The sequence below is a fragment of the Hydra viridissima genome, unplaced genomic scaffold, assembly GCF_058129835.1.
Source record: "Hydra viridissima isolate aposymbiotic clone 2 unplaced genomic scaffold, HvirCarnegie_v1 scaffold_3, whole genome shotgun sequence".
Lineage (NCBI taxonomy): Eukaryota > Metazoa > Cnidaria > Hydrozoa > Anthoathecata > Hydridae > Hydra > Hydra viridissima.
This window is the reverse complement of record NW_028324302.1, coordinates 8,241,501-8,266,998: the sequence shown is the minus strand read 5'-3', so window position 1 is coordinate 8,266,998 and position 25,498 is coordinate 8,241,501. Positions and strand designations below refer to the sequence as shown.

The 25,498-nt window shown below is 28.9% G+C and overlaps 2 protein-coding genes and 1 pseudogene across 3 annotated transcripts; all 3 read right to left on the bottom strand.

Moving 5' to 3' along the window:
- Positions 1-1,555: 1,555 nt before the first annotated feature.
- LOC145200047 (terminal nucleotidyltransferase 5C-like) lies at positions 1,556-4,118 on the bottom strand. The gene has a single exon (XM_080074411.2). It carries the CDS (start codon positions 3,830-3,832, stop codon positions 2,636-2,638), a length of 1,197 nt encoding a protein of 398 aa, XP_079930537.2. The 5' UTR covers positions 3,833-4,118; the 3' UTR covers positions 1,556-2,635.
- A 7,930-nt stretch (positions 4,119-12,048) lies between these two features.
- On the bottom strand, positions 12,049-25,498 carry LOC145202437 (protein GDAP2 homolog). 2 transcript variants are annotated; one of them, XM_090081880.1, is made up of 14 exons: positions 24,552-25,498; positions 24,227-24,369; positions 23,979-24,030; positions 23,672-23,773; positions 23,463-23,551; positions 22,570-22,646; positions 22,075-22,162; positions 21,474-21,539; positions 18,080-18,221; positions 17,888-17,964; positions 17,074-17,150; positions 16,673-16,812; positions 16,207-16,405; positions 12,049-12,331 (listed from the first exon to the last, which is right to left on the bottom strand). In XM_090081880.1, the coding sequence occupies exons 1-14, from the start codon at positions 24,701-24,703 to the stop codon at positions 12,269-12,271; spliced, it is 1,467 nt and encodes a 488-aa protein (XP_089938006.1). In that variant the 5' UTR covers positions 24,704-25,498; the 3' UTR covers positions 12,049-12,268. The 2 variants fall into 2 exon arrangements, with proteins under 2 accessions (XP_089938006.1, XP_089938007.1); XM_090081881.1 differs by having other exon boundaries at positions 23,894-24,030; positions 24,552-24,727.
- On the bottom strand, positions 19,041-21,257 carry LOC149890842 (uncharacterized; annotated as a pseudogene).

The window sequence follows — 25,498 nt, the reverse complement described above, 5'->3', positions numbered from 1 at the left end:
TTAGGCCCAAACAAACATCTGAACGCGTAAATGACAATTCGTAAAGAGTTTTTTTAAGTTTTCAAAATCCATTATAAACTTAAGTCCTGCCTCCTGAAACGCATCTAAAAGCGAAAGATGAAATTGAGAAAGACACTTTTTAATATTGTTTACAAAAATACTTTACGAATCAGAACTTTAGTTAGAACTTTTCTCGTTCTTACGTTTATTTCATTTTTAAGGTACCCAAATTTAAGACTGATTCTACTGTTAAATTTATTTAAAGAATTTCAAGGGACCTGCTACAAAAAAATCGTTACAGAATTTCTTAATTTTGGTACATATGCATACATGTACGCATGTAAATATAAAAATTATATTGAATTGTCATACATTTTAAGACATTTTTTTGGAGCTTTAAAAAATATTATAAACACGAGGATATTTATTGTCTTTAACAAATATAAGGTAAAAAAATCTTAAATAATTTCTTATTAAGGAAATTTGCATATATTATGTCAAGGAACATGTGGAATGTAATTTTTGTAACTTTTTTTGTTATTAAACTGCGTTGTTTTTTTCTTGATAGACTGTTATTTTTGTAGCTGGTTTTGAACAAATATTTTTAATACAAATATTGAATACGCAACAACAACAACAACAACAGAAAATTATGGTTGCCACTAAAGAACTGTTAACCGTTTTTGAACAAAGTCATTTAAACAAAAAAAGTTAACATTAGATGGCATTAATGCAAAACATAATTTTTAAAAAGGAAGATAATTTTAAAATCATTAATTTTGTTTTTAATCAAGTCTTATTTTTTTTACGTTAACTCTATGCCTTGAATAACATCTATGACTGGGAAAAAAATTAGGAGGTTTATTGCACAAAAGATATTTAATTTCAAAGTCGCAATTGCATTAAAGAGCTGGTATATTAACTTTACTTAAAGCCTTCTGTTTGTTTTTTTTAAGGAAATCTTTAAACGTGACGTTAACAGAGTTTAAGAGTAGCGCCAATATTTTTATGGTGTTTACAGCTTAGTTCATTTTTATCTTTTGAGCTTAAAGAGCTTATTGCATATGTGCATGAGCAAATACATCAAATACAAACCACAAAACAAATTTTTATAAATTTAATATTTATTAAAATAAATACATTTGACAGAAAAGCATATGCATAATTAATTAATTACTGTTTCACGTGTTTTCATACGTTCGAGGCTTTCTTTAATAATTTATTAGACCGCTTTATTTATTTTGCTGGTGAGATATGACGTAAGTTTTTATAGGTTTTTTCCCTTTAATTCACATAGAAAATACAACGCGTAAAGTAATCGATGCAAAACTATGCACAGTATTTTTTTGTGTGCGGATTAAATTTAAAAATTGCGCATAAAAGCTAATATTAAGTTGGTCTAGAGTTAGTAACAATAAGTTTGTAAAATTCACTGATGTCCGTAAGAGTAATGAGTAATACCAATTAGTCGGTATTTGCGTAACAAAAGATTTAGAATTAAAATCGTAGGATTAAAGTGGCATTGAAAAACGATGACAAATAAAGTTCACATAAATTCACAATTTGTATTTTATTTCCAGTTACAAAATTTGGTTTTTACATTTTTATTTATTATAAAAATAACTCTGGTCTGCATAATTGTTAGGTCATCATGCGCTTAAAAACTCTAAAAAAAAGTAAATAAAGTCACCCAAAGGATAGTTCAGTTATAACAGTTACAATAATTCTTCAACACTATCGTTCGACGATACTACGTAATACTTTAAAAATAAAGTGAAAATTATAAGAACAAAACTTCTTTAAGCATACAAATTTCTCTCCTGAAATTTTCTCGGCGATAAATAAAAAATCTAGCAAGTTAATAAAAAATGAAACAAAAAAATGAAACAAAAACAAAAAAGCTCCTTTATTGAACACGATTTCTAAACTCCAAAAAATTTTACACACTCGTTTTAAAAGATCTCGCGATTATGGGATGATAACAAACCAATAACAAGATAACTAAAATACTGATAACGGTTAAAATCTTCTTAGAAGTTTTGAAAACCTGTTTGTTTGATATTAACAAACTGGTCTTGTTTATAGATTTAAAAAAGCTCAACTCAAGATTTGCAAGCCTTCAGCATGATTTTCTTTGCAACCTTAGTAAAGAAAACAGTCAAAACTATATTTTTGAAACGGTCGAGTGCACAGGATGTAAAACAACAAATTGTCTAAATTGTTTAAGCGAAACTCAGATAACCATTTTAATGGTAAAGCTCAGCATGGAAAAAATAAAAGTTGTGAAACAAAATCAAAAAAATTAGTCCAGCAAATTTCATAAAGCTGTTTTTTAAGTTTCACATGAATTGCGTTTAAATGTCAAAAGCAATGACAATAAAAGTAGAAAAATACCTAAAATAAATCTGTCTTTGATAATTCCAACACTAAACTATAATATTTATATATGAATTTCAGAAGCTTTTTTTTTCAACACAAATTTGCTCAGCAAGACCGCTTAGTGAGTCAAACTCTATTTGCCTTACAGATAAGAAAAATGAAAAAAAGAAAAATGAAAAAAAAAAAAAAAATCTGTGTGCTTAGGTGTTCTTTTCAGGAAAGTTGTGACCAACTTTGCAATATTCAAAAGTAAGCATTAGCATGAGTATGAAGCCACTTCAGGAGTATTCCATGAACCTAATAAAACATACTCGCTGTTCCTATTATTAGGAACTGTATAATGTTGTGTTGGGTAATAAGTTTGTCTATAATTGTGAGTATAAGAATGCATGTAAGGAGGAACAGAATAAAATACAGTTATGTGCTGATAGTTTGAAGGCTGATAAACTTGATTAGTTAAATTGGTTATCATGCGTAAAGTCTGACGCCGCTCATGTCCCATTAAACAAACAGTTGACTTCTCGATGACACTGTGAAGGATGGTAAGGTACTTGTATCGTTTATTATTGTTTTCTAAATCATGGCTTTGTAAATATCTTTCAAGCTTTTGCTGCTGGGAAGGCACATCTTTGAAGTCAATAAAGAACCTACTACACATGTATTTTTCCATGTTCCTAATTTCCTCAGAAACAGGCTGAAAGTCTCTACATAATAAACTGCAATACTTCATCAACCCACCACCTCTAATTTCTTCAGGATTCTTTGTAGCAATTAACTTATTTCTTAAATGATATCTTGCTTCTTCAAAATCACCATAAACTGATTCTGCTTTAACTGATGGATATAAGTTTGAAGACATTTTTATATCATTTTGAAGATCCTGAAATTTAATCAATGAATCCAGCAAAATTTGAAATGAATCAACAGAAAATTCAAATTTTCTTTTCATCGAATCCACAAATTTAAGTTCAATATTACGACCTTGATCATTTGTAAGGGAAATTAAAGACCAGTTGTCTTGTTTATTTGTAATTTTAACCATTTTTCTTACATATGCTTCATTCATAGTGCAGCCAGACATTCGATCTTTAGAGACTTCAGCCGGTAGAAAATCCATTAACGTTTCAAGAACACAATCTTTAACTTTCATAAAGTCTGATGACGATTTTAGCTTTACGTTAAAAATCAAGTCTAAATCATTGTAAGTATAGTTATCATGATCTTCATTTTGTCCATTTAAAACATAACTTGCAGTACTACCGTTTAGTCTATAATCTGTTATATTAAGTTCTTGAAGTAATAATTTCGCTGTCAGTTGTTTTATGAAATCTTTTGGCTTAACTTCCAAGGTAGGAAAATTTCCTCGACCATGAACCTGTATAACACTTCCTAAAACTTCTTCAAGTCTGCACACTTCTTCGTAGTTCAAGATATACATTTTGGTTGAATCCATGTTATTAAAAAAAATTTAGTTAACTTTGAGGATTAATGAAAAACCAAGACCTTCAGAGAATCTGCTGAAGTGGCCTCGTTTATTACTTATTTTTATTTCAAAACACGCTCGTGTTCAACCTCCTTGATTGCTCGAATATGATTGGAGTCTGAGTTTTGTTGCTTAGCAATGAAGAAAAAAGTTTCAATCATGGGCAAACACAATCTACGAAATTTTAAATAAATAAATCTTAACTAAAATCAAACATGCCTGACCAAGTAAAATATTATTCTCAACAAACAAACAGAAAAACTCATTATTCGTTCGCTAAAAACCGCCTCTGCAAATGCAAAGTTACGTATTTATTACAAGATTGTGCAATTAATTATATCGTTATTTCATGTTTATCTTCCACTCAAGTGGGAGTTCTAATGTTCTGTATATTTGGACGAAAATCAAATATTATTGCTGAAGTAACGCATTGTTTTATAAATAGAATATTCGAGAAAATAAAAAAATGCATGTTTTACTTTCTACGTATTACATTTAAAACGTGTTAACAAGTTCTTAAGTATATTGTCAACTAATTCAATTAATTAATATTCATAAACTATTACGGGTCTTCCTGTCTCAATTTAACTAACGAATAATAAATAATTAAAAAATGTCTGGGATGTTCCCCCTAAATTTAAATCAAATAAATGAAAATTTGTTAACCAAATTCTCTATGATCTACAAAAATGTAAATGAATAAAACACAAGAGTTTAAAATATGTAAATCCAAAAATATCTGAATATAAATTTTGAGTTTTCTCCTGGAAATATCTATAAATAGCTTTGATTATGAAGACTTCAGCGAATAGAGAGAAGTAACGGTTTGTTTTATGCGCTTTGTACTAACAAAATGATTGAGTAGGATGTTTGTTAAAATGCCTTTGGAGCTGACCAAAAGTGCCTAGATGCACGTTTTTATGAATATTTTTCCTGGAGAACCATTTCTAATTTAATATCATTTAATAAAGAAATATAAATTTGATGAAAAAATTTGATTAAACTGTAATTAAAATTGATCAATTTTCAGGTTTAATTTTTAAAATTGTTTCAGTTTCTTTGTCTAGTTTTGTTTTCAATTATAATTTAAACCTTAATCGATTTTAAAATGTTTATCAAAATTAAGAATGTTGAATTTTCTAATTGCTTTTTGTTCCACATTCTGAAAATCTTTTTTTGATATAAAAAATGGAGTTTTTTCATTTTAAAGAGTTTTTTACGCAAATCCCTGTACACTTTTCCTTTTGTCTTCAATTATTTTGAAGCTGTGAGAAAATACAGCTTTCGAGATGCTTAAGAGCCTCAATCACGTTCAGCCAAGTTTCATAGCTACTTTGTTAAAGACTAGCAAAAGATTAGATTTATTACTTCCTCTACCATTTTCAGAACACCCGACCGGAAAACAAAATTGCCAAAAATTTGTAATAAGAAATAAAAAAACATGCGCAAGTAAAACTTTTGAAACCTCTTTAATGCTGATAAAGTCAAAAATGAAAAAAAAAAAAAAGAAAAAAAGAAAAAAAAAAGGAAGCGTTCTTATTTCTTTTATGCTTCAGTGAATTAATTAGAGGCCTTTAATAATAAAGTTACAGAAAAAATGTTTTGCATGAGTTCAGACACATCCGACTGATTGTTTCTTTACAAACATTTTCCTTTTTCCTTCCTTAAGTTAGATCAGAATATTTTTGGTTATATTATTTATAAGTTCTTTATTAACTTTTTTTTATGTCTGTTTACCTTACAGCTGATTCTATCAAATTAATAAAAAAAAAAAGAAGTGGAAGCGAAAAAGATTAACATATAGACAATTTATTCTTGATTAGATATCTATCCTTGAAAGATGCGAATAAGTAATACGTAAGTAAAACAACTTCCACCACGAGCAGACGTTATTTTTTTGATGTTATAGCTTTGAAAAGCGTAATGTATTATTAACTCTTTATAACGGAAACGAATCAAGGTGGTTTTTCTCCAAAAAATAAATTTTAAAATTCGCACGAGAGCTTTACTTTTATTTGCGCTAAGACTGTTGTTTTTTTTAAGTCGAAGATATTTTCATTTTTCTTTAGGAGAAAACTTCCATTATACTTTTAGAAAAAATATGATTTGATTTTTTTAACATTGGTTACAAAATAACATGTGTTATTAGCTTCCTATTGCTATATTTGCGTTTTACTTTTTCATTCGCATTTTATTTCCCTTTTTTCATTATACTTGCGTTTACGTTTTTGTTATATTTTGTTTCTTTTTTTATAATTATACAGTACATGACAAAAAATTGATTGAGAAAATCATTTTAATTTTAAGCCAATTAACATGTTATTTAAAAAAAAAAAAAAAAATGCTTTATACATGATTCTAAAACATAAAGTTTCTGCATCTTCATCTGTAATCACATGTAGCATTCAGTTAGAAAGTGAAATAAAGAGAAAATAACAGTTTTTTGAATGATGCTTAAGCATTTAAAACTTTCTTTTAAAACAAACTTTAATTCACTTTAAGTGAGAAGACAGCTTTTTTTAACAGCTAATAACATTTTCATATTAAAATTGTTTAATTTTAAAATATTGTGCAAAAAAATCCTGATGACGGATAGAACTTTTTTTATTATTTAAAATAATGAGTGACATAATTATGCTTATATTTATAAAACATTTTTTAAAACTTGGTTTAAAATCTTGTTAAGACCAATATGTAAATTTACCAATTTTGTCCAACTTGGCGTCAATTCATGGGATCTTGCTTTACATAAGACTTATTTCTGTTTAAAGAACTTTTTATCTGGAAAATTTATTTTTTCAGGAAAATAGCGCACGCAAAGGTATTTTTTCTTAACAAAGAAAAGGAAAAATAAATAAATATTAATATCTCAGGACTTCTCAGGATCCCTCCTTGCCTCAACGTGCGAGTGTCTATGTCTTAACATGCCTGGGCTCATATTTCAAACTCTATATCATTTAAACTGCGGAAAAAAAAAAAAAAAAACTTACTATATACTCTAAAACCCTTTTAAGTTTGATACCATCATAAAAATAGAACAAATTTTTTTCGAATTAAAATCTATAATTTATTTATTCTCAAATCGCCGTTATGTAAATTTAATTACTAATTATTTATTTAATAATTTAGTTAATGAAAATATTTTTCAAACCATTAAATAGACATCTCTCACTTTTCTTTTCTATTACTATTATTTATTTACGCGTTTTATACTTTTATAAAATAATAAACTCGATACACCAAAACCGATCATATTACCCTAGAGATGATAGAAATATACAGGGTGGCCCATAATTAGTGTCCCATCTTAAAAAAGCAATTCCTTGAAAACTAGGGATGGAAAACACATAAAACTTTTTGATAAACAATTTATTAACAATATCAAATAAAATTTAAAGATTTTTTTCGAAATGTCGACCATCGGCTTTCACACAAGCTTCAAGACGCTTTGGAAAGTCATCTACGGTGGCACGCAAGTAGGCGGGTGAAAGCGAATCCCATGCTTTTTGAAGCGCTTTCTTCAGAGAATCAATCGTTTTATGCGGTTTTTTGCACGCTTCAGCTTCCAGAACACTCCACACTGAGTAATCCATTGGATTGCAGTCGGGACTACTTGGAGGCCACTCATTGTGCTTGATGAAATCGGGGGTGTTTCGGCCGAGCCAATCTTGCACAATTTTGGCTTTGTGGGCTGGAGCACTATCCTGCATGAATGTCCAACAATGTCTACGAAGCTCCTTTTGACTCCATGGAAGTATTTCTTTGATCAAAACGTCATTCAGATAGTTTTGGGCTTTTACTTTAACGCCTTGTTGAACAAAAATCAATGGTGTCTTCTTGGTGGCACTGATACCCGCGAACACCATTACTGAAAGAGGATGTGCTGCCTTTTGTATTGTGATATTAGGCTTTGAGGAAGCGTAGACACGATCATTCTGCACATTGTGATGTTGTTGAACTGTAAAAATCTTCTCGTCTGTGAAAACGATGTTGAGATGAGCGTTGTTGGCGAAACGGGCGAGGAGATCCTTGCAGCGATCCTTGCGCTTCTGCTTTGATGCCTTAGACAAAAGCTGTGCAGGATTTTTCTTGTAAGCTGTCAAATTTAGATAATCCTTGGTAATTCTTCCAAGAGAACTTCGAGAAATTTGGAGCTGTTTGGCCATTTGTCGCATACTGCGTTCTGGGTTGCGGCGCACCCGTTCACGAACTTGCTTGATTTTTGCATCAGTCACCACGGAGCGCTTTCTTCCTTTGCGTGGACGATCTGACATTGTTCTCAATGCTTTGAAGCGTTGAATTGTTCTATAAACAAGCTTTCGCGGCACTTTGAGTCTAGTCTGGATGTCGCGTGCTGAAACTCCTTTCTCATGAAAATCAATAATACTTTGCCGATATGGTGATGGTCTTGTCATTGCTAAAAAAACAAGTAAAGTGAGTGAAGGCAGCAGTAAATAGATCAAAATATATAATAATATCAAAAACCAAAGCAAAATTAATAGTTTTCCATCCCTAGTTTTCAAGGAATTGCTTTTTTAAGATGGGACACTAATTATGGGCCACCCTGTATATTAAGAAATTTATTTAAACTATTTTAAATTTCGTAATAAATGCGCGCTGTTTACTTTTAGTCTTTTTTTTTTAAAAATCGTTATTAAAATTCAAGCTCGTTATTAAAATTCAAGCAGAAGTAACAAGTTTTTCCAGAAATAACAAGCTATTTCAGAAATAAATTATTGTAGCTTCTAATCTCATTAGGCAACAATTGACAAATGCACAGGCATTTTTAAACGGATATATGATACGTTAACACGCTTTGAAAGCGTTTGCACATATTTGCAACTATTTCCATAAAATTAAAAATCTATGCAGACATTAAAAGTGACAACAGGAATGTTTGCCAATATTAAATGCCGTTTCCACGAGTGAATGTAACATGCAACATTTTCCAAGAGTGAGCATGCAACAAATGCGTTAAAAAAAGTTAAAGTCTGAGTATATTGCATTAGGTCAAATTTGGCAAGTAAAATTCAATTTCTTGTCACTTTAGTGATTGCATTAAAATCTATTCATAACAACATAAAAAACACTATGCATCTTTTAAAAATATTCTTTCAAAACCTAGACTCTTTTTGGGATGTTCAGTTCACAACCCATTAATGTGGTCCATTTATATGAAACTGTAATGAATTTGTAAAATAGAAAAAAAAGTTAAACATCCAAATTAGTTCCATTAAGAACTTACTGAAAATTAAGAATGGAAGTCTGATCATTTTTCTCGAATCAATTTCCTTTAGGAAAAAAAAGATACATGGGTAAATTTTCTTAGGCCTAGTGTCACTCAGAAAATTCCCTTCAGAACCAAACGTCCTTGGAATAATTGTAATAAAGACCAAGGCTCAAGTCTCCAATGACTTTAGTCTAAAGGTTGGTTGATTGTGACCCCAGAAAACGAAACAACGAATAAGAGCACGTTTAAACAACAGCCGCCAGCTTGTTCTTTACCAACACACCAGCATCACAAATCATTCATTAGCTAAAATTGATGATTTGATTTATGAATATCATGATTTGGGGTGACTTCACACAGTGAGGGGGTTTTCACAGAAATGTTATATGGTACTGTCCTAGTAAGGTTTTTGAAGATTTTTTTGTGTATATTGATTTATCATACTGTAATCTATAATAAAAAAAAGTATAAAAATGCTTATTGGATTATTTAGACATCGTGTAAACGAACTATTTCGAAAGTCTTAAAAAGGAGATACAGTGGGTTGCATAAATATAAAGTCACTTGATTTTTAATATGATTTTTTTAATGTTTTTTTTTAAATTTAAAGAAAACAAACAAATTTATTATTTAAATTCTTTAAACTTTATTAACAGTGGTATTATAAACAAAATAAGAAAAAAAAATTTTTCAAAAAAAAATTTAAGACTTTAAGAGAAATATATACAAATGTTAAAAAAACCAACAAACAAAAAAACAGAGCAAAAATATAGAGTCAGGGTGCATTTTAGTATTTTGTATGCGCACCACAAACTTTAACACATGCACGAACACGTCTAGGCATAGATTTAACTAGTCTGATGCATAATTCTCTTGGAAATTCTTTCCAAAGCTTTTCCAAGGCCTGTTATAATTGCGCAAAACTGGTTATGCTCTCTTTGACCAATCTCTTGCCCAAATATTCTCGATAGGCTTAAAATCTGGAGAAAGAGCTGGCCAAGGCATAACTGTAATGTTTTTCCGATCAAGCCACTCTTTAACCGAGATTGCAGTGTGAGCCATTGCGCAATCGTGCTGAAAAATCCATTGTTGTCGTCTTCCGTAAAAAGCTCTGACTGTTGGCAAAAGTTTACTTTCGAGGGTCTCTTTGTAGTTACACTGGTTAATTCTGTCGTTATAACTGTTGTATGACCCTGTTCCTTTATGGGAGAAGCATCCCCATATTCCGACTGATTCTCCTCCGCCTTGTATCCTTGGTACACAAAAACGCTCTTTAAACTTTTCACCAGCCAGCCTCTTGATGATTAATCTTGACTTGCGATTTATCACCTTATAATTGGATTCGTCACTAAAAATGAGTTTGGCCCAGTTTTCTACAGACCAGTGAAGTTTTTCTCTACACCACTTTAATCTTTTTAGGCGATCTGAGACACGCAAAAGTGGCTTTTGAGCAGCGACAGAGCAATCTAAGCCTTTCTTATTTAGGCATATTCGTAAAGTCCATCTACTAACACTAACGTTACAAGGCGTATTTGTGAACCCTTCAGCAAATTTGCGGTGAGAAATTTTAGGGTCTTTTCTAACCTTTCGATAGAGATAACTTTGGTCTTTTGAAGTTAGCTTTAAAGGCCAACCAAGCCTTGGTAAATCTTTGACATCATTATAAAGTTCGTGGTGTTTCGACATTGTTTGTACACATTTAAGCGAAATATCACCCATTCGAGCAATTTCTCGTAGGCTTTTTAATTTATCTTTTAGCAGACCTGCAATTATCGATTGTACGTTGTCTGAAACAATTTGCCATCATATGTTGACTGAAACAGCTTTTCTGCACATTTTTTGTATTTTTACTTTACCAAATAATTACCAATGCAAATAACTCAAGATATAAAAATGATAACTTAACTTTATTTTCGCAAGAACATTTATATAGTTCGAAAGAAATCAACTACCAAATTTTAGATCGCTCGGATAACATTTCGTTGAGATATTTCAACTTAAGCCGTTAAATTTTAGTTGACTCTATATTTTTGCTACATTAGAAATACAGGTATATTCTAATTGAATTAATAATTACTCAAGACTGGTTAACCTAACAAATTCGAATTATATACCATTCGATAGATAATCAATTAATTAACACTTATAATACGCTTTAAATCGTATTAATTTGTTGCTTTCGAAGATAATTTTGAAAAAAAAAAAAAAAAAAATTTCGCATAAAAAAACTAGTGACTCTATATTTATGCAACCCACTGTATGTTGACATGCTGTCAAACATCTCAATTGCTCTCAAGCATATTCCTTAGCCATGCCATAGCCAAAAGTTATTGACCTATATCTAGGCTTTCTAAATTAGTATATATAAAAAGTTTAGTGCGATTCTGTTTATTTTCAAAAAAACCTTGTTTATATCTTATTTATTACAAATATTAAACATCTGTGTAAAGTCACCCCAAATGACTTTACACAGCTTTTAAAGCAGCTAAAAAAAAAAAAAACTTTTTTTAAAAATGACTATTACTATGATATCATAAGGAATATATGTACCAATTTGGAACATGTTCGATCACTCGATAAATATTCAATAAAAAAGAATTTTTCAATCCTGCTTTTTCTAACCTGCAAATAAAAAAGAAATCTATCCTGCTTTTTCTAACCTGCAACCACAGAAATCTTTAAATCAAAACCTTGTCTTTCCTTTCTTAAAATATTTGGGCACTCGAAAAAGAAATTAAATCCCCGCACTAAAAGCATTTTCTAAATTAAAGGAATGGGTAAGAATACTGTACAGCTGGCCTCCATAAAAATGCAAGTTGCTGTTAAAAAAACAAAATGATCGATTTTTTTAGCAACTTTAAGTACTTTTATACAAAAATTCATTTAGTTTTGCAGAAAAACCTCACAAAACTCATCATACTTTAAAGAAATTCAAGAAAAATTAAAAAATCAGCGCTTGAGTTATAATTAGTCAATTTAAAAAAGATCGTCGCGTAGAAAAATTTCTTACAAAAAACCAAGAATATTATAAATGGCTTCGGTTGCAAACATTTCAAAAAATATACTTACTATAAGAATGCACAGTGAAATGTAACGAAGAAAATTCTTTTTTTTTTTTTTTTTTTTTTTTTTTTTCATATTTATTTCATATTTTCGAGCCTCGAATAGGTCACCTTTTACGTTGATGATGACGCCAGCGTATGCGTAACTTTTGGGGTGTAATAGCTGGGACCATTTTCCTAAAGGGAAAAAAAAAATTCCGAAGTTATAATATTTACTTTTTTCTAAGTCACCCTGCACTATTTTTTATAAGTTTGATTCGAAATTATTTTCTTTTTAAACAAATAAGCCTCGCTTTTCTGTCATAACAACAAAATGAAAATTTTGTTGTTATGACAGGAAAGCGAGACAGAAAACGAGTTACCGCTTAAACAGAGCAAAAAACATTTGATGTCGGAAAAATATGTTCTTCTCTCAAAAAACATATAGAATGATATAAAAAGGGAAAAAGTCTTGGTTTTTTTTTTTTTATAAAATGGTGATTTAAGTACTTTAGCATTGAGGTCTTCGAATGCAAATTCGATATTTTTTCAAAATTTTTAAGATTTAAGATCAATATTGTTCAAGTTAATTAACAAAATTTTTACGTTAATAGAATTCTCTCTATTTAACATATTAAGTTAAACTGCGACGAAACTTACATTAAATAGAAGTACATGATTATAGAGATAAATGAAGAAGTATATGATTATAGAGATAAACGAAGAAAAAGCTTAAACAAGGTATGATTGATTAAACCTTTTTGAATATCATATAAATTTCATTTTAATAGAAATTTGGTAAAAAAAACCTATTATTTTAACATTAAACATGCAGTATTACTTATACTTAATTTATTACAATGAAAACTTTTAGAGACGGATAATTAATATTCTGGTTAATAATCTGGTTATAAGTCAAACACTTGAAATTCTACTTTCATACAATTCTAATTTCCCATACTCTTGATGCGTACAATTTGCTCTCACGATAAAACAATTCAACAATGAGCCAGCTGAGACGTATTTTTAAAATAAATGTGTTAGAGAAAAAATTAAAACGCTCACTCGAGATAACATCGTAAATAAAAACCAGTGTTCACAATCAAAGAGTGTTGTGCAATTTGGGATATTGTTGCATAAGAACATGAGGAATCACTTGGAACATTAAACTTACAGTAACTCCAAGGAGAGAAAGTATCACTGATTGAAGGGCTAGCAATGCTATACAACATAAAAAAACACAAGCTCGAGTGATAAGTTCTGGCCAAATTTTCAACGTTTAGTTTTATCTGAAGCCTTTTATCTTTATTTTCGTTTTCGCTTTGAATAATAGCAGACAAGCTTATTTGGTAGCCCTTAACAAAAACGTTGTTCTTTTCGCAAGTCTCGAGTTCAAAACGCTGAATATAACCAGAATCATCACTAAAAAACTCTCTTTTTATGGAACTCTTGGATTCTTTTTTGCATAGTTGGAAATATAAAAATAAATCGTGGTCATACGCAAAGTTGATTTGTCTTTTGACTTTTTGAGGAAAATCTGGATAAAAGAGGTTAGCCGATAAAAAATATTCTAGAATTTTTATATAGAATTTTGGATACCACTCACAGCCAGATAAAATAGAATGATCTAGGGGAGCAACATCCAAGAGAAACGAAACGTCACTGACGTCCGTAAAGCGACAAATATTGATCAAAGCGAAGAGCTTTGAATCGTCATCTTTTATAACGCTACTATTACAAGCTGACCAATGTAGCACCAACGCGATGACGGTGTTTTCTGTAACAGATATTGCTGTTTCAATACACTCTAAGAAAAACAAAATGGAGCTATATGGCAGTTTTAAAAACTTTTGCAGCAAACATCCGAAAATTTTCTCACATGGGCAGAACTCTTTTTTCAAATATTTGACGCAGGCAAGTTTGATTTTATCCACAGCATTAGAAATAGCTTCATTTTCATTATTGATAAACTCGTAATATGTCTTAATAGATTGATTGACCACATCAATAGTTTCAAGCATGCAACAAGAAATGTGTCGTAACAACTGCTCACAAATAACGCCACAGGAAAAATTCACGGCTAATCCAAGGGTACGCATACTATTCGTGACAGTCATTTGTTCGATAAAGGAACTATCATAAAGTAGTTTGACCAAATCTAGGAAGTGATCTGTATCATTTGGCTTGATAAATACTTTAATTCTATAAGGAGGTGATGTCGAAACCATCAATTTTCTGAAGTATTCACTGTTGGAAGAAAACAACAAAGAATGAATCGACAGGATTGTTGTTTTCGCTTCTTCCAACTTTGGTTTCTTTGCTTGACGCACTGTGTTGCTATTATAGAGCTTCAGTTTGTGATGGCTGCTTTTTTCTATGACTTCAAGAACGCCGTCACTTAAATCTTCGCAGTTAAACAAACCGGCCAAAGGACTTTTACTTGGCATCTTATCTAAAACGACTATGGTTGATATAACCCACAGAAGCTTTCAATTCAAAGTGCGCGTCCTTTAAACTTACACGTCCGTTTTGTGAAATCAAAACGCGAACATGTCAAAAACAATTCGGCTCAACTAAGTTTTTTTTTTTTCCATTAACAAAAAACAACAATGTATGAACGAGAAAAAATAATCTATAATTTTATTAACGAAAATTTGTAAATAAGATATATTAGTTCACGATAATCGAATTAATATAAAGACCTGCATGAAATTTAATTAGATTCTCAGTCAAGTATACATAAATTATTCGTTCCCTCTGTGATTTTGTTCCGACTAATCAAATTAAAAAATTCATTTTTAAAAATCTCGTTGCGCAAAAACGTGCGCAATTGTTAAATTACTTTTCTTATCTTTACGAAGTTTGAAAAAAGAAAATGTTAGATATTTGTACTCATAAAATCATGAGGATGTAAAGAGATCCTTTCAATACAAGCATTTGTTTCCCAATTAAATTTGAACCGAAATTTAAAAAAAGGTTAAAGAAGCAAACATAGAATATTGTATTAGTGGGTCGTGTGCTGGAAGATGCTCGGATAAAAGTTTTATCCGGTTTTTTTGCGTGATACTTAGTAAACTGAGTGTGAAAAAGCAAAAACCAATTTAGACAGGGTGTAACAAATGTATACAGGGTGCTCCGTATATATTTACCCATTACATAAATATAAATAGTTAACGAGTAATTACTAATATATTACACATTACTTAAATACTAATAATTAACGAGTAATTACACATTAAAACTTTTGTTATTCCATAAATTGTTTTTAATGATGCCTTTTCAATAAGTTTTTCAATGATTAAAAAACATTTACATATCAATACTTACCTTTTATAGTATTTTATGTGGAAGATAGGCACATTGACTTTATATGTACAAGAAACTTTTATGATTTTTTGGTAGAGTTTTTTCAATGATGATAATCTCAACACCATATGGAATACTTTGATTTTTGCTTTTCCACATTCCGTTTACCATTTTAAGTTATGTATCACGTAAAGAAAATCATAAGGATAAAAGATTTGTTCTAGGGTACCTTCCAGCCTGTTTAGTGTTTCTTACCATCTTTAAACAACTTTTTAGCGACCTGTTTTAGCCTGCTTTATACTTGCCTCGATTTTTTCCTGCTTAGAATTTGTTTACTTACTATTCTAAATACCAATATTTTTAAAAAATATTTCAATATAAATGTTAAAATGACATTTAGACTTCATTTTGAGATAAGTGAAAGATAAAGTATTTGATTGGTGGAAATAACCAAAAGCTCATTTTCTTATGAGTTTATTCAATAATAATTATCATAGTTTAGTAACAAGAGATATTGCTATGAAACTTTAGCAAAAGAAAGCTGGTGAAGGTTTGGGGTTAGGGGGAGAAGAAGATGTATTTTATAACAACATAAATAGCATTTAACAAAACAAAACACATTTTAGTGTTAACCTAAATAGAAAATGATTATGAAATATTAATGTAAATAGAAAACAATTTGTAAATAGAAATGATCTAAACCTTTAAAAATGAAAAGAGAAAAATGAAAAAAAACATTTTAAAGAGTTTTTAAAAAAAAAAGTTACTTGTATATCGAACTCCATGATAAAAGGTGGTAGCTCCAATTGGTCAGGACTAATGATGTCATATAAATATTGAACACCAGATACAAAGTTAATTTTATCTTTTATTGTGGCTGCATTGAATATTGTGAAAAACCAAGTGCATACACGCAACCACACAGAACCATGAATAATTTGAAACGAATGCATATTACGGCGGTACCTTAAATGCAATCACATGATTTTAACACAAAACTCCATGAAAATAAAAAAAAAATAATTAAGAAAAAAAAAAAAATCTCAATGAAATTAAAATCAATTTAGAAGAAAACAGTTTTCATAAAATTAAATTTACACTTTAAACATGCTTTAACTGTATAGAATTCACTAATCAGGCGTCTTTTAAATTATTTCAACCTAATGAATGCTACTTCTAAATTGACTTGAACCTTAAGTAAAAATTAAAAAAAAAAGAGATCTAAATACCTACTTGATATCTAACATTTCATAAAAATGCTTTAAAAACGTCATGTCCAGTTGATGGTCTTCAGTAGTAAGCGTATGAAAGTATAAAAACACATACTCTCGACTCGCAATTGTATCCATGAAATGTATAAAATAGGAAACAGCCTACATGTAAAAACAATTTGCTGAAAACATCAGAATTCAAATTTCATTTGAAAAGTTGTATAGTAACTGTTACTATAGTAGCATTACTTATCAAGAACAATATATTACTGACCAAGAATAATAAATCTAATATTCTTTAAAAATCTTGAAATAGAAAAAAGCGACAGCAACAAATGTTAAGTCTTTACTGCAAAGCTTTCACAAAATATTCATTCCAACAGATTTTTCTCTGTGCAGACAAATCGATATAATTAAACATACTTTATTAAGGTCAATTGCATGAGCAGGAAAGTATCTTCCAATGAATACAACCACTGGCCGCCCTTGAAAATCTACACCTGCATAAATTATAGAATTAAAGAATCATACAAATAATGTTTTTTACATCAAACAATTAGACAGAACATAATCTCTAAATTAAGAAAAACTATTTTTCATTTTATCTTTCAAAGCATAAGTTACAAGCTTATATAAACATTGAAAACAAAAAACTAAGAAAACAGTTCTTACTGAAGCTCTTATATGCGAGTTTTTTTTTTTTTTTTAATATTCTGAAATTCTTAAGTAAAATATTTAAAAATATACAGAAGAGCTGTTAATTTTAAATAAAAAATTAAAAACTATTAAATTACTTGGAATACAATATTATTTTTATAAAATATATTTAGAACTTGTTTGTTTTTGAAAATAAAATTTTCAAAATACACTAGTTTAAGTATATTCTATAGAATTTTTTTTTAAATATATCAATTCTGAAGGGAAGTTAACAAACTCTTTTTAACAAAGTGCTTGTTTACAAAGTTTAAAAGCTTAGATAACAACTGAAAGTAGTCCTTTGTGCAAGGAAAATGATTCTCAATAAAATAAAAAAAAACATTAATTCTTGCGTATGAAACATTAGTTCAATAGTAAAAAAAATTATCACCCCCCTCCTGCATCTAAAATATCCTCCAATACTCTGCTTGATGACTTGTTTACTAAAAAACTTAATTTGACAAATTCAAAAAATTCATTTATTACTTAATCTTTTCATAATACGTAAACACGCCTAAATATAAATTTATTTTAAACTAACCTGGATTATAAAGAAAACCCATTCTTGAAATTTCTGAGAAATCTTCTGTTCGTGAACGCTTCATCCATTGTGAATATCTCAAATAATAAATCCATATAAAAAAAAATCCTATAAATCTTAAAATTTGAAAACTCTAAATATATATATATATATATATATATATATATATAGGATAAGAGGAAAATTTCTAACTTTCTTTGTTGCTCAAGAATATCTTGCTCAACTTGACTCCTTCCCTGAAGTTTTGCGCGTCTGCCAGTGTCAAGATCTGCTGCTACTTTTGAGAAAGGATGACGTCCCACAAAAGAATTTAACAAATCAATACCATTGCTAGCTGAGAAAATAATCATAACATTTTATTTTAAATTCAAATGCAAAGTTTGAATTTCTGTAGTTTAAGTTACTAAACTATATCAAGATATAAGCATATTTCGATAAAAAAAATTAAATTTTATGACAAATGAGCAGAAAATGCTATGAAATTTTTAGACCATCAATAAAAATTATTAGATTATAAACTTATTTAAAATAACAGCCTAATAACTTTTCAAAATAAACACCCATTTTGATGCAAAATTAATAAAAGTTGAATTATTAAGTGATTTCTAAACTTTCATTTTTAGTTTAATTCATCATGTTATAAAAAAAAATGCAAAACTTATGTTATATATATGAAGACCTCAGTGGAAAAACCAGCGTTGTCACATTTTTCTTATTTTGAGATAATCAATTTTTAAAATTCAAAACGTTCTTTAAAATTTAATTTATACACTGCTTTTTAGTTTTATGCATATATATATAGATTAACTATATTTATATCAGATTATTTCTTAAAAAATAAAAAATAAATATTTTTTCAATGTTTTTTTCGGAAACTAAAGTTCATTATCAATAAATGGACATCACTGACTTTTTCCTTGGAATTTTTAAGTGGCGTAATTACTATTTTTAGCCCTTCTTTTTTGTTTAAAAACAAAACAATATCTTAAAAATGGGCTCTTAATGATGTAAGGGGCCTCAAAAGACAATTGACCCTGCTGTTTCTTTAGCTAATTTTTTTTTGTTATCCCACTGAAACGTCTATGGGAAGTTATTACATTTTGTTAACATCTATTGTGGAGCGATAGATTTTTTTTATCTAACAAAGTCAAACTAATTAAAACATAAATTTTAACACAAATTAATCAGAAACATTACTATACATGAAATTAATGAGACCAGCATGAAATTAATGAGAAACATAACCATAATTAAAATATATTTTTCTAATCAGTATCTGAATCTTCTGATACCGAATCTTGTGTTTCTGTGTTTGAAGTAACAAGATTATCAAAAAAACTGTGATTATCATGTTTACATAGACGCTTCAGAACTTGTAGGTCGTTATACTTGGCAGTAGTTATTGGTAGAACTGAGGAATACATATTAAACTGATTGAGTGCAGTTTCTGTTTGATTATTTTGTCTACGTTTTACCAAAGCAGTATTTTCAATATTGCCATTCCATTTGTTACAAAAGAGAAGCAGTGCAGGGTGTATATCTTGAATGACAAGTTCTCTGACTGGTCGAGTTTTTATCGGACATGCGCACTTATAATATTGTTTCAAGTAATCAGAAAATCTGAAAAAATTTACATTGAAAAAATTTACAACATTAAAAGGTGAAGGTTTTTTTCTGCAATTCTTAAGAATCTGACGCCAATCCTCAGGAATTTCAACATTAGCCTTTATATTAACATTTGTCATGTCACAATCGCATTCCATATAGGAATGACCTCGTATAGGAAATGACAATTTAATACATTTAAAACGTTTTTGAAAGTGAACCATCCAATGCAAAAAACAAAACACAGTGTAATTTTTGTTTTGTCCTGCACATCCATTGCAAAAAAAATGTAATTCAAGGACTGTGTCAGAAAGATGATTAATGATAAAATAATAAAGCATAGAGCAAACATCATCAGCTCCCTTTTTTCCTGTTGTTTCATCGTATGTATAAAGAAATACTTCATCACTGGATAGGATGTGTATATTAAATGAAAAAAATTTAAGCTGTCTTCGGTAATACACATCATTAGATGATTTATTAGGCAAGGGTGAATTCTTCTGAAAATCAAAAGCAATAGCTTCAAACATGTCTGAGTTTTTTGCTCATTTTTTTGCATCTGACTTTCTGTTATAAAATACAGCAGCTTTTTTTGTGTGAAAATCATGCTCTGTTTCAAGATCTTTTTTTTCTTTTATTAAGTTTGATAATATCTTGACCAACTGCATTTAAAAGCTCTTGGTCAGTGTGTTTTATATTTACAATGAACTCATCACAAGCTAAACAAGTGTCTTTTTGTGGAAAGCCAAACCCAATATTAAATTTATTGCTAAAAACTACTCTGTATGTTTTGTATCCTAATTTAACAGTTGGGTAAGCATGTTTGAATAGTTCAAACATTTTAGAGACATTTAGATCTTCAGATAAGTAAATTTTTTTAGTTTTTCCAATAGCATAATGAGATGACCTTCCTCTGAAAGAAGATATATGTTTTTGGATAGCTTCACTGTCACTTTCGGTTATTTTGTGTGGCCGATTTTTATGCTTGCCTCTACCATCAATTGGAGGGTGACCTAAAAGAACAAAATGACACAATATTCATATACACAAATATATATATATATATATATATATATATATATATATATATATATATATATATATATATATATATATATATATATATATATATATATATATATATATAAATAGTTTAGTTCATAACTTAAAATATTATAAATAACTTCTTTAACTATTTACTAACCAGTTGTAGCAACTGATTTCCTTATTGATTCGATCCTAGCTTTTGTAATTCTGAAAAAAGACATCATAGCTTTAATGCAGATTGGAACTTCGATAGCTGATTGTGCTCTTTGCACCCTTACACAATAAGAATATGAAAAATTGTGTAAGTAAGTTTTATCTGCATTCTGTCGTGATCTTCTTTTGTTAATGTTTTGTATTTTTAATTAGTGTGGATAAGTACGCGCCCTGACTATTTTTTAGTTGAATATTCATTAAAGTTCTTAATTAGTTCGTTCCTTTCCTCACTACTAATATTTTTAAAACATACAAGTCGAATACAATTACAGTCTGTCCTAATAATGTGACTCGATAAATTGTGTATTTTTTTTCTATTTTTAAAATTAATATTAATCTTTCTTTTTCTTGATTTTTCTGTAACCACCGGACTATCATTACAAGCCATTTTGTTTTTTGTTTACTTTTTTCCGCGGCTTTTTTTCAACCAATACTTGAGGTATTAAGGAATCACGTGGTTTCGTAAACTATAAAAACTTCGGACAACGCAGGTTATTTCAAATGTAACCCTTGACATCACCGATTGTTCCATTTGATCATGTTTAATTTTATCCTCTTTTTTAATGAGTGGACTAGTTTTTTCACTTGGTAATTAAAATAAAAGATGAAATAAGATATGCTTGCTTGAAAAATGATAGTTTCTCAAAAATTTCAAAAATGTGACATCGCTGGTTTTTCCACTGAGGTCTTCATATATACCATTATCTGGGAGAAAATATACCTTTTAGTGGTTTATCCATTATACGTATTTGTCTCTCAGGTAAAAAAGGTTCACCTTCTTCATTACCTAAAAATGATTTTTAAATTTTCATATACTATTTAAATAAAAGCTTTTAAATAGAAGATAAAAACTATTTAAAAGAATAAATAATAATGTTGATTGTTAAAAAACAAGGTTTTTTTAAGAATGATTTACTATTTTTATCAGGAGAAAAATATTTCCTATCTTGTGTAAATAATGCAAGATTGTTTTTACGCATCACTCTTCCTCGAACTATTGAGATTCTGCAAAAAGGCTACATTTATTATTTTTTTGTTAAAACGATAGATGATTCTTTTTTTGACTGCCGTTTGAAATGTTCTTAAATGATATAAGGTAAAATTTTATAACAGATTTCTCAATAGCTCAACTGTCTTAAACTAAAACCATTCTGCTACTCAAGTTCATATAAACAACTGGACCCATTTTTAAATTAACTTGAAGGGATTTAAATTTGATGAAATTTGATGCAAGAATGTTATAAGAAAACATAGGTTGACCGAAAAACAAAAACTTTATGCTTTTTTTATATAAATTGTAATAGAAACTACTTAATTACTACCTATATCTGCAGGTAGAAAATCAATAGCAAACTGTTCTTCTTTTTTGTCCCTTGGAAAATACATTGCCATTAACCTTTTGTATGTGCTCTGTAAAACAAAATTTAAAAGTTATTTCACTCAGACTTATTTTTAAATCAATGTAATCATAGTCAAAATTGCCGCTTAAAAGTTGTAACTCTAAATAAGTATTGTATTTAAAAAGAAAAACTTTCCTGCAATAAAATAAAACATTCAAGGGTTTTAGTGAAAAATTTTATTAAGACTAATATAGTTAAAAAATATAAACAATTTTTTTTACAAATGTTAGAAAATATGAATTGGTTTTTTTTAACTGATTCATCAAACTTAATTATAACCATTTGCCTTAAGAAGCCGAATTTCACTTCAACATTTAATACTCAATAATTAACCAAATAAAAGAAGACTCTTATTTATATCATGTCATTAAAATAACTTTATGAAGGTCTATAATACAAAATGCTGAACATTTTCACCTCATCTATAGGTTCTACAACAAACACAACAACACCAAATGCATCAATGTTATGTTCAAGATATCTTCGAACAGTACCTGTTTAGAAAAAATTCAAAATTCTTATAAATTTAAATAAAAATGAACACACCCATTAAATATTTGCATACTTATGTTTAATTATAAGCAGAAAAGTTACTTGTAAATTTTTGAAAATTTGCTACATAACTTTCCAACCATTTACATAAATTGCTATGATGCTTTTTTAAATTATTTTGATTTGATTTTAAGGCTGATGAACCAAATTCATTTTGTGTATTTAGAATTGCTTAAGCATCGTCTTTGACTAAAATGTTTATCAAAGATTGGTGAAGAGGGATTTAAAGTAAGAGAGCTGATAGAACTTTAAATCTTTAGTATAAAAACTGTGATAATTTGATAATGGAAAACTACATAAACATACTTCATGCACCTAGAATAAATATCCCTTTATATCTAATCCATATCTGTAGCCAGTACCTAATACAGTTGTTCATCATCAAAAGTAAAAGATATTGTTTATGTCCCTTTTTCAGACCTTGAAGATGACAGGCACGCTGCAATGCTGCATTTTATTTTTACAAAATAATTAAACATCTCTAACACTCTGTGCCTTCAACCAAATTAACTATTAACTATTCAGCTGATTTTTTTTTTTTTGAGAGTAATAGATTTTTTTGTCCTTTTCTGGCTACTTAAAGACATTTTTTTTGAAAATTATTTTCTATGATAAAAATAGGTAGCAAAACTAATTAGATCCATCTATTAGGGGAAAACTCCTCATAATGCACAGCAAATAATTGAAAATGCAAATCTGTTTGAATCATAAATAGCTGAACATCATTAGTCTATATTAAAAAAACAGACTTTACTTACGCAATGCAATATGAGCTCCTTCTTCAGGAGGATAACCTCTGCGAGTTGAATTTATCACAGCAAGTCCAATTGAATGAAGGTTATTTTCACTTTAAATACAGATGATGTTAAATAAACTTTTACAGTCTTGTTGATATGAAAATGAAAATTACATAGGATATACTGCTTTAAATTATGTATTAGCAAATTTATTGCAAAGTAGAACTCACTTAGCTAATTGAAGAACATTTCTATAACACATGTATAAAGCACTTTCAGCAGCAGTTTTATACTTTGTGTTATATCGAGGTCCAACAGTATGTACCACATATCTAGAAGAGTAAATAAACTAGAATTTGAATAATTATATTTAAAAAATGTTTCGACAGATTTTTTTTTATTATTTTTTTTTATAAAGGTAAAGGGTAAAAAATAAAGAACCTGACTCTTACCCCATGTTTGTTTTACTTAACTTTGCCAAACTTCTTTCTCTTGTTGCACAAACATAATATTTTCTAAAAAAAAAAAAATCTTTACCTGGCTGGAAGTCCATAACCCTTTGTCATCTTTGTTTCACCAGTCCGACAAGCTATATGTGCAAATTATTTATCATTACATCTTTTCAACAATATAAGTTAACATTATATTTTTAAAAGGGGCCAAAAAAATAAGACTTAAAACAAATTCTAGACACTAAAAGACAAAGTATTAGGAAAGAGTCAAAGCAAATAAATATTTAGCAAAAAATAATATAAAAAAAAGTAATTTCATGCTGCTACACATACTTTGAACATCTATATTTATTTCTTGTTGTAGTAAGGGTCCAGCTACTTTAAAAATTCTTTCGCTGACAGGATTTTTGTCATTTAATGATTCATTTGTAGAATTCACAATTATATCACAATTTAATTTTGTGATATCACCTTCCCTTTTAATTCAATAATAAAAACAACAACAACAAATTAACATAATAAAATCTAAAATTACTCCTTTTTCAAAGGAGCTTAATATATAAAATAATATTAAAGGTTTTTAAAACTTTTGTATAAAGAAAGATTTTCTTACAGCTCAATTTATTATCTAGAAATAAAAAGGAAACTTAACTCATACCATAAGCATATTTTATCATTTATGTCAATGTTAACAGGAAATGGACTTTCACGCTCTTCAAGTATCTCTGGACATTTTGATAAAGGACTTTGTGACCATCGAGGTAATTTTTCTGCATCTGTTAAACCAGACAGTAAACCTAAGGGATCCATTAGACTAATTATTTTCTAAAAACAAATTATCAAATATATAGGATTTTAGAGGCTAGAAATAATATTTATTATTTCATGAGGTTTCCTTTCAATTGTTCAGTTGCCATGGTACAAAATCAACCTCTTTTGGAGTCATTTTTACTATTAATTTTCATTAAACATTTATGAACTATTTTTGATATTTTCACACAACCATCATGCAATCTACTTGAGGTCATTGTAATGCTGGATAATATGGAATTTGATGTTTATTTGTTGGGAATTTATCAATAGTACTGGTACATTTTTTATCTCAACATATTATCTTATTCCAAAATGACTGCAGCTTGTATTTGTAGCATAATCTAATTTCTGAACTTTATTGGCTTTTATGACAATGGTTGCTTTTTTTTGCAACTTAGCCATGACAGCCAGCTTCTTTAAAACATTTTTTAAAAAAAGAGGTTCCAAACCTGGATAAACAATTTACAATGGCTTTAGCAATTCTGAATTGTTTTTTAATTTAGATGGAACTTTGTTTTGATTTTTTGTTCTTTGAGTGTAGCTTCTTCATTTAGCTCATCTCCTTTAACTGATATAGAAATATAGTTTAATGGTTTAAAAAACGACGATCAAATCTGTGATTATATTAAAGAGATCGCTTACTACTTAAATTAATGAGAAGAGCCAATAAGAATCCATTTAAATTACAATATTATCATCTTTGTTGAGCATTTTTCATTACGGTTATTTTTTCCTTTGTTGTTATTAGTGAGAGGACGCTTCCCTGCCTCAGTCCATTTATACCTGCCCTTT